This window comes from Bidens hawaiensis, unplaced genomic scaffold (assembly GCF_021521415.1).
Source record: "Bidens hawaiensis isolate Kalapana, Puna unplaced genomic scaffold, B.hawaiensis_p1.1 tig00023789_1, whole genome shotgun sequence".
Taxonomy (NCBI): domain Eukaryota; kingdom Viridiplantae; phylum Streptophyta; class Magnoliopsida; order Asterales; family Asteraceae; genus Bidens; species Bidens hawaiensis.
This window is the reverse complement of record NW_027493733.1, coordinates 182,312-192,404: the sequence shown is the minus strand read 5'-3', so window position 1 is coordinate 192,404 and position 10,093 is coordinate 182,312. Positions and strand designations below refer to the sequence as shown.

Here is a 10,093-nt window from a genome sequence, read left to right as displayed (position 1 = left end):
AACAAAACAAAAACGCGTATACACACACTAGACTATAGATCACTAATAAAAAAAATTAAAGAAAAATAAAAAAAAAGATCACTAGGGATGTTAGGGATTTCTTATTTTGCCTCCTTATAACTTTTCATTAAGTTAATAAGTTACAAAATATAAGCAATCCCAAACACCTTATTACTTTTCAAAAAATTTTAAGTGTTACTGAAAATAAGCAATCCCAAACACCCGCTAATAAAATAAATCTCAGACTCCAAAGGCCGATCACCGGAACAATAACAATAATACCACCAACAACATTGGTAATGGCATGGCCTCCACCACCACCACCACCACCACCGTCACCACCATCTTCCTCCTCCTCGCCACCCTAATCTCATTCTCCCTCCTCCACTCTCCCAACCACCACCACACTCACCGCCGATCACTCCTCACCACCACCACCACAAACTGCTCACTCTTCAATCACAGTAATAATAATATCATCAACTACTTGTCCATCCACCAGTGCCACTTCCACCAACACAAACCTTTATCCATCCCACTCCTGACCCTCACCCTCCTCCTCCACTTCTACATCCTCGTCACCACCGCCCAATCCCACTTCTCCACCATCGTCACCACCCTCTCCCGCCACCTCGACCTAACCCCTTCTATGGGCGCCGTTACCCTTCTCGCCCTCGGTAACAAAATATATTATTATTAGAGTTTGATTATTATACTGTGTTACCGTAATTAGGAGATTGGGGTTTGTATCAAAAACAAATGATTGACTTTTATCGCGAGAAGTGTACTAATAACTCCTATGTTATTTTTTATAATATAATTACTCTAGTTATTTGCATGTGTAGTATGCTTGCAGATTGTATTTAATCATGTTTCCTTATATTTATCTCATTGTACTCTCCTATATATATATATATATATAGTTGATTAATGATACATATAACACCTTACCTTACGTGGTTTTCATTATTCTATAGGTAACGGCGCCCCGGATGTGTTTGCCTCTATCTCTGCCGTCGGTGCCGGCAACGCCCGGACCGGGTTCGGCGCGATACTGTCGGCAGGGACGTTTGTGTCGGCACTGGTGGTCGGGTTTGTGGCGATCTACGCGGCGCCCTTTGTGGTGTCGCCTGCGATGTTTGTGAGGGATGTGTTGTTTTATTTGATGGCGGGGTTGTGTCTGTTTTATGTGTATTTGAGTGGGGAGATTTATTTGTGGCAGGCGGTTGGGTTTGTGGTGTTTTATGTGTTTTTTGTCGGGTTTGTGTTTTGGATGGATTTGAAGGTGGAGAGTGGTGGGAAGTTGAAGCGTGGTGGGAGTGAAGTTGCGGGTGCGGGTGTTTATGATGTTGAAGATTGTAAAGTTTCGGTTGATGAGAATGGGAGTGGGATGATGGATTTTAATAAACAGCAGACGGGATTTGGGATTCGACGAGCTTTTGATAAGGTATGTTTACTGTTAATCTGATGATTTGATTTGCAGCAATTAGAATTTTGGTACAGAGATAGTTATGTAGATATTATGATAGCTAGACTTGATAACTGGAAGCTGTTCATTGATTTCCCAGCTGTTTAATGTGTTCTTTTGAGATGATTTTTTTGGTGAATTGGAGGATTAGATCTGCAAGCTAGTGGTGCTGTGCTTGCATTTATGTCTCGTGTTACTTTAGTTTATCTGAATTTGTGTTTTGAATTATAAAACTACATGCTGCAATGCTTGAATGATTAGGAACACGACAAAAATGTGGAGTTGGTTGATATCTTGATAAGAAGGCTTTTTGATGCCATTGAAAGTCTTGGTTCCTTAGGTTAGAAACATTGATGACATAAAGCAACAAAATTTATCATTTGTGCTTTAGTGGGCTGCTGTTAAGTGTATAGGATGATCGAGTTTAGGCCTGACAATCTGGGTGGGTCAGGTGAGCTTGGGTTACCGGTCAAAACGAGTTTGGGTCAAGCCGGTCAATACAGACCGTTTAAAAAAGTGTCAGTTTGGTTCAGTTCAACAATCCTGCCATCAAAAAGCTAGGAAAATCCACTTCAAAGGCTTATCCTTGAGCCAATAATCCTGCCAAAAAGGAATTTTATTACCGTTATCCAAATACCCAATTAATCTTTCAACATCACCAGAATATGATGTTCAAAGTGTTATAGTCTTTTTCCACTTTGCAATAATGTGCTATTTTGGGGTGATTTTCTTGGTGAATTGGAGGATTAGATCTGTAAGTTAGTGGTTCCAATGCTCCATAATTGCATTTATGTCTCATATCTCTAAATTTGTGTTTTGAACACTAAACTCGTTGAATCATATAAGTACATGCTGCAATGCTTGAAGACTAGGAACACGACAAAAATGTAGAGTTGGTTGACGATATCATGATAGGAAAGCTTTTTGATGCCATGTGATAGGAAATCAGAGTATATGACGGATAGAGATTTGAAATCAAAAATTAACGGGGTGGAAACGGATAGGCTACGGGTAGATAGAGATACAGAAACACTACTTGATCAATCTGTAGGCCTGCCCACGGTTAATACTAGATACAAATTCACTACAAGCATTAACAGTAGGATCCAAAAAAGCACCATTCAAGTTGCCAAATTTAAATTAGCAATGGAGAATCTGGTTACTCAGGTAAGAGAGAAAACACAGAAATAAATATAACCTGAAACACACAATATCCAAAGTGAGTTTACATAGAAGAATTACATGACTGAAAACTGCTCTAAAACATGAGCTAGCTACCCTTGACCACTACTAATAAAAAACCAAATTTAAATGCAAAAAACAACCAATAAATGTGAGAACATAGATTGTAGAATTGAAAATAATAATAGAAATAAAGCATCAGATATTTGAGTCTTCATGCTGCGTGTGGTTGTGGCTGTAATCCAAAACTTCAATTCGCATAGAAATTGATATCACCCAATATACTATAATATACCCTTGGAAGGTCTGATGAAACACTAAGGCTCAGTATTATTGTCGCTAACAATGGGACTGAATATATAACTCCATGGATATTGTTGGTTCCTTGATTAGAAACGCTGATTACATAAAGCAACAAAATTCATGATTTGTGTTATAGTGGGCCACTGTTAAGTGCATAGAATGATCGTGTTTACTGTTTAGGGCTGACAAGCTGGGCGGGTTTGGGTTAAGCAAATTGAGTTCATGTCGATGCATCATCATCATCATCGTACTCAGTATATCCCACCAATAGCAATGCTATGGTAGGGTCTGAGGAGGGTGAGATGTAGACAGCCTTACCTCTATCCCATAGGGATAGAGAGGCTGCTTCATGTCGATGCATATTGGTTTAAAAGAGTATTAATTTGCTTTTGATCAAAACAGGTTTTGGCCAAAATGGAGTCCAGTTAATAAATAAGTACCAAAGGTTTTTTTTTTAAAAAATGAGTAGTTTGTACAAAACAGTGTGGTTGTCCAGGCAGTACTTGTAACATGTTACATGCCTCAAGTTCTATTTTTTTTCCGAACAGTGACAAAATATTATTCATAAATAGATTGATCTAGCAAGTTTCTAGAAGCACCATACATAACACCAAGTTTTGTTACATAGTACAATTGCAACAACAAAAGATATCAACTAAATTTCGACACCAACTCTCCCCAACGAGACCAATCTACACTACAAGAATTCGACCTGTTCTTGATCAACCAACTCTTCTTCTTCCGCTTCACAACAAACGCAAATCCGTGAAGTCATGTTTAAACCCCTGTTTTCTAAAGCATCCTTTGTTGGTAATCTTCTCAAAGCTACTCTCAAGCCAAGAAAGTTGACCTTTTCTGGGACCCAATTTGGCCAAGAATGTATCCTATTCCTATCTCATATATCTTGAACTGAAAATGAATTGAACTGAACTCGCCCCTAATGGAGATCAAGATGCACATCATCACATTCTAGTTCCTAACAACCTACCTCACAGAAAAAAAATCTCTATAACTGTATATGTTTATGTTGTTCTTCAACTCTTTCCATTGATATGATCAAAATGTTTGGGGATTTCATTGAGACCATCTTCATGCAACCAGTTGAACCTATGAACCAATCACTTCATGGTTGTTGTGGTGGTTGAGTAGTTGACACAATGATGGAAAATCAAAATACTATATGTTGGTGGGAGTGTCGGTGGTGGCAGTGACGACGGCGGGGAAGTGTCGGTGTTGTTGGTTGCTGCTTGGGGGAGTGTTGTGGTGGGCTGGCGGTAAGCAGTGTTGTGGTGGCACTGGTGGTGGCAGTGGAGCTGACGACAACAATTAGGTGAAGACAAACAATGGTTATGGGTGATGCCAACCCATTTGGCCCCCTTTTTTAAGTTAACGAGCTTTATTATAATTTTCCATTTTGGCCCGCTGACTTTTTGGCCCGCTGACTAATTTGTGTAGACCCAATTTGATCCATTGACTAATTTAAGGTGACGTGGTTAACCTGTTGACTAATTTAAGGTGACTAAATTGAACCCATACCCATAAACAATTCAGTTTTGCCCAACTTAACCTGTTATTTGAACAATGGGTCATGATTGCCACCTATAATCGTGTTGTATGCTTCTACTTGATAATATAAATCCAGTATTGTGCTACTAGGTCTGCAAATAGCTGTTGCAAACCTTGAATAAGCTCTTTTGTTAAGGTGTGTGAATTAATTTGCCAAATTGTTTGACAAAATGATAATTGAAGTATATACGGAACAGGATACAAGATACGTACAATCGACCAATCTATTTTCTGATATACTTACACATATATACTTAAGATTTTTGCACCCATATACACACATCGGTTTATGTATAATTAGATACATTTACTTTTTGGGCATATATGCATGAGTGTATAAATATGTAAGTAGATACAAGCATATATTCACTTGTGTTTGTGTGGTTATATATGTATAATGTATTAGACAACCGAATTTATATTTATGTATCAACACACACATGGAGGCATGTATATGTACGTAGAAATGTTTAGCGCATTACATATATTTAAATATGTATACATGTGTGTTTTTTCTGTGCATACATATAAAAGCTAATCACTATATTTTTCTTTCTTGTTATAGATATCAAAAACTTGGGAAGTACCAGTCTCGATAATGTTAAAGCTCACGGTCCCACAATCATCACCATCCGAGTGGAACCGATTTTATCGATCAGCCAATATCGCCTTATGCCCGATTCTCTTTATGTACTCATGCAAATCATTTATCCCTCTAAATCACCCCATTGTTTTCCTTCTTCCAAACATCCATATTCCTCTATGGTTACTAGTTCTATTTGCCAGCTTCTCATTTGCACTCGTCCATTATGTACTCGAAAAAAAACCACCAAAAACCGAGCAAATGCCAGTCATCCTTTTAGGGTTTATCATGAGTGTTTTCTGGATTTCCACAATGGCGGGAGAGCTTTTAAACTGTCTTGCAGCACTCGGGTCACTTCTCGATGTACCACCATCACTGCTCGGGTTAACCGTGCTGGCTTGGGGTAACTCGGTGGGTGACCTTGTAGCTGATGTGGCGGTGGCTAAAGCTGGTCAACCGGCTATGGCCATGGCTGGGTGTTTTGCTGGACCCATGTTTAATATGCTGTTTGGGCTTGGAACCGCTTTGGTCATACAAACAGCTCATGTTTACCCGGAAGCTTATGAGCTGCACTTTCATGTGAGTATTGTGGTGGCGTTTGTGTTCTTGATTTTGAGCTTAATGGGGACGTTGTTGGTTGTAACATGGTGCAGATTCCGTGTGCCTAGATTTTGGGGGTTTTGTCTAGTGGGTTTGTATGTGTTCTTCATTGTAATAAGCCTGATAATTGCAAAGCTCCAGTTCTGATTGTTAGGTCTTATTCTTGTTAAACGCGTGGTTGATCGCTTATTATTTAAAATTGTTGCAAGTTAGTTTTTGTGTTGTATTTGGCTAGTTCGCCTGATGGGTGACTTGAGAAATTATATATACACACATAGGCCCGGCTCTGGAAGGCAAAAAAACCTTTGGGGTCGAATGCGAAAAATATTTTGGGTCTCAAGTAAAATAAGTATTGTTGGCTTTAAACAATTTAACTTTTAAACGGGCATACTTGGTTATGATTTGAGTTGCATAAAAAACATTTGTATAAAAATAGGACCCATTTGTATAAAAAAAACATGTCTCAAATGAGACTAGAACCAACAATCTTTTGGTTGGGAGTCATACCCATTTGCCACTAAGCCAAACTAGTTACTATGTAATTGAGTTTAAACATTAAATATATATATATTAGTTTTAATAAAAATACATATAATTTTTTTTACAAAAATTTTTTGAGCCTAATAGGGTGTCGGGCCGTGGGACATCGACCACCCAGCCCTCCCTAAAGGCCGGCCCTACTGCCACTATGGCACATCGAATCCTTTTGTGATCTTGCATGAAGGAAAACATTGCAAACAATATGAATCCTGCATGTGCAAAAAACCAATTCATATTAATGGTACTACTTTTAACTTTAAAATCCAAAACAAAGTGATTTTAATTTTGAACTGAAATGCTATTTACATTGTAACTACATAAAAAAAGCATGTTGAACTGTTTTATTACTATTTGTTTATTAAGGTTATTTTAAGGGATCTGTTAAGAGTTCACATTTCTCAAACTCACATGCCATTAACAATAATCAAAAAATTATGCTTAGAAAAAACACCTTAAATCACCTTATATGAAGAGTAACAAATCTTACCTCAGAGCATCACATTCAATATTGTACGTAAGTTTATGTTGATTAGATTATAGTTATGCCCGATTGAAACTTGTGATGAACATATTTTTTGTTTTAATTAACATACTTTAAAAGTAAACGAAACTTAATCTAAATTAACCACAACTTTATAATATGAAAATAATTACCCGAATCTTGAACAAAAACGATGAGTGCAAACTTCAATCCCGATTTATTGTTATTTGCTCCATTTATTGATATTAAAACCTAACTTTTTAAGAATGAAGGATATCTTTTAACTTTTGTATAAACATCGTTTGGTGTGGTAGCAAAGATAATTTAGTTTTAAAATAATGGTCGAGGGTTTAATTCTCACTAGTGGTGGTTTGCAAAGACGGTAAAAAAATAATCAACAATACATTTTTAGACTTATTATATAGTTGCATAAATAATAGTAATACTTAACTTCAAATTAGCTAAAGATATTTTAGTTAAAAAAGTTTAATAAAAGATTTGGGATATCATGAGTGGAAAACAAAATATACTTTTATCTTAATAAGGGATATGTGTCGGTTAAAAATTAAAGCAGGAAACAAAAATATCAACTAACTTAAATATATCAGGCTTAGAAATACGAATCGAAGATCGAAGATACACATTCAACTGATAGTTACCGTTAGAAGTACTTATATAAGAGCAACAATATCATATCATAAATCTATAATACTTTTCTTGATCGTTATCACCTCTATAATATAATTTCTCTCGGTCGTTTGGTTTATTAAATTGTGTTTATATCAGCTTCTTCTTGTTCCTACGTCTCTGGTTCCTGTTACATCATGTCGACGAATCAAGAACAAGGGTATTCGTATACGCACACATTCGACAGTTACATTCACGAGTATGAAGCTTATGCAGAAGAAAGGTTGATGATGTTGGAGTTAGTGCGACAACTAAACGCCAGCACCAACGGTTCTGGTTCCGGTTTATCAGAAGAAGATTTGATAATGGTAGAGTTAGAGCGACAACTAAACCCTAGCACCACCGGTTTCAGTTTATCGAAAGAAGCTTTGATGAAGCGAAACCCTAGCACCAGCAGCGGTTCTGGACTATCAGAAGAAGCTTTAATGATGGTAGAGTTAGAGCGACAACTAAATGCCAGCGAAGAAGATTTGATGATGATAGAGTTAGAGCGATAACTAAACCCTAGCACCAGCGGTTCTGGTTTATCAGAAGAAGATATCTCGAAGCATTTACATGTCTACAAGGCACAAAGAAGTATGATTAAAGACTGTAAAGCGTACACCTGCTGTATTTGTTTGTGTGAGTGTGAAGAAAGCGAGAAAATTGGCCGTCTCGAGTGCAGGCATCAGTATCATGCCATATGCATCAAGCGTTGGTTACTGTCGAAAAACTGTTGTCCTATGTGCAGGTCTGATGCATTGAGGGTATAGACTATAGATGTTGATTTTGATATGATAAATGCATATTCATTTTTTTTGGCGTTTTTGTTACCGTTGCTTATATGGGCTCCTTAATCATTGTGTTTTCGGGATATTTTGATTTGGAAAAGAACAATTTGATGATACTTGATTGCATGATTACTGATTAGAAATAAAACTGAAGAAACATGGAATGGATCCGGGTCGGATCCATGTCCAAGTTCCTCGGTCGTCAAGATGAACGAACCACCGGCTTGATCTTCTTCTCCGGTTGCTCAGATCTGCCATAGAAAAATGGGGGAGTGGAGGTGACTGCTAAGAGAATGAACTCTTGTTTACAGACACAAAAATATGTGGAAGCCAAGGGTCCAAAAGAAGGTCCTTTCAATGAATGATAAAGGCTCCTTATATAGGGACTCCATGGCTACCATCATAAACCCTAACCTTTATTGGGCCAGGCCCGGTTAGGGGTTACCTCCACAAACCCCCAGCCCAATGGGCATAATTAGTAAACAATAATAATAATGTAATAAACATAATACATTATGTAATATATAAAAGGTCGTACCAGGTTTGACGTACCTTACACCTATAAGTCCCCCCAATCCAGTGTTTCTCCTGGACGTGCAAGCGGCTTGGTGAAGTTCTAGACTTATGAGGAATGCTCGGGAGTGAGGAGTAGCGCTTTTTTGACCCAATACTTTTTATATGGACCTTTTTGCATATGCGTCTACTTTGCTTCGGGTTGTAAGAGAGTTTAAATCATGATGGCGAGTTTGGCACGCGGGCCTATTTATCATAAGATGACACGCATGTCATTAATTCTGCGCGTGGCCATGCGAGTGTATTATAAGGTTCCCATCCTTAATGTTTGGCGTTAGCCGTTAGCACTGGCGTTGGCATTTACCGTTAGCACTGGCGTTGGCATTTACCGTTAGCACTAGCGTCGGCGTTTAGCCGTTAGCACTGGCGTTGGCGTTTAGCCGTTTAGCACTGGCGTTGGCGTTTAGCCGTTAGCACTTATGTAGTGGTAATATACCATAATAGTCCCCCAGTTCATTGCTGCTCGATAATGTTAGTAGCATTGAACTTGTAATAATAACCTTTGTTAATAATGTTTCAATCACATGCGCTGACGAGTATAAACAACTTTTTATATCATGTACAAAAAATGATACTTTCTTGTTTTAAGATGTCACTGAGATTAAACGATCAATCATAGTCATATTTACTAATAATCGTCCCAAAGATTTGGTAATACACACGTTTATTAGTAAAGTCTTTGACATCGACCATTTCATTTCATAAACAAGTATGTAAGATTAGTTTATTAATAAAAATGAAAATCGTGTTAAGACATGACTTGAGTATTGGCTATTTTATACCGGTAAGTTTCCTTACCCGCATGTATATGTACAATTGTTTAACGCCAATTCAATAAAATCCAACTTTTACTACTTTTTTACTTTTGAGAACATAATAAATATGATCTAAAAGTTGAGGGGCTAATTTGAAAATCTGAAAATTAATTCTTTTTTACCAAAAAAATACTCCACTTGCTGCCATGTACATATTATATATAATATATGTGTATATATATGCCAATATGCCATGTTTAGTTTCTTAGCTTGATCAAAACAGAGCAACAAACCTGGTCGCCATTTCCGTTGAAGAGGCATAGGTTAAATCGTTATTTTGACAAGGATAGCTCGGAGCAGAAGGTGTAGCATGGCGGAATGAAGCTCGCGGAAGCGGGTGTTGACCTGCCGAGGTTTTTCTTTGCGACATGCGGAAGCCGTGTTCGACCCGCAATTATTTGCTAAGAATTTTCACGTGGTGCACAATAGCCCAGGATGACCCCCCGGGGATCTGTCTGTGGCCCGCGGAGGTCATATTTAACCCCACATAATTGTTGGATCGGAGACTGATTAGGGTTAGGTTTT

General features: G+C 37.8%; 1 protein-coding gene across 1 annotated transcript; it reads left to right on the top strand.

Moving 5' to 3' along the window:
- Positions 1-233: 233 nt before the first annotated feature.
- LOC143567990 (cation/calcium exchanger 5-like) lies at positions 234-5,928 on the top strand. The gene is made up of 3 exons (XM_077054261.1): positions 234-677; positions 978-1,447; positions 5,085-5,928. Exons 1-3 carry the CDS (start codon positions 305-307, stop codon positions 5,847-5,849), a joined length of 1,608 nt encoding a protein of 535 aa, XP_076910376.1. The 5' UTR covers positions 234-304; the 3' UTR covers positions 5,850-5,928.
- The last annotated feature ends 4,165 nt before the right edge of the window (positions 5,929-10,093 follow it).

Excerpts from the sequence above, each read along its gene's own strand:
- LOC143567990 (XM_077054261.1), top strand. The coding sequence starts at position 305 with ATGGCCTCCACCACCACCACCACCACCACCGTCACCACCATCTTCCTC. Across the intron at positions 678-977 it reads CGTTACCCTTCTCGCCCTCG|GTAACGGCGCCCCGGATGTG; the intron begins GTAACAAAATAT and ends ATTATTCTATAG. Across the intron at positions 1,448-5,084 it reads TTCGACGAGCTTTTGATAAG|ATATCAAAAACTTGGGAAGT; the intron begins GTATGTTTACTG and ends TTCTTGTTATAG.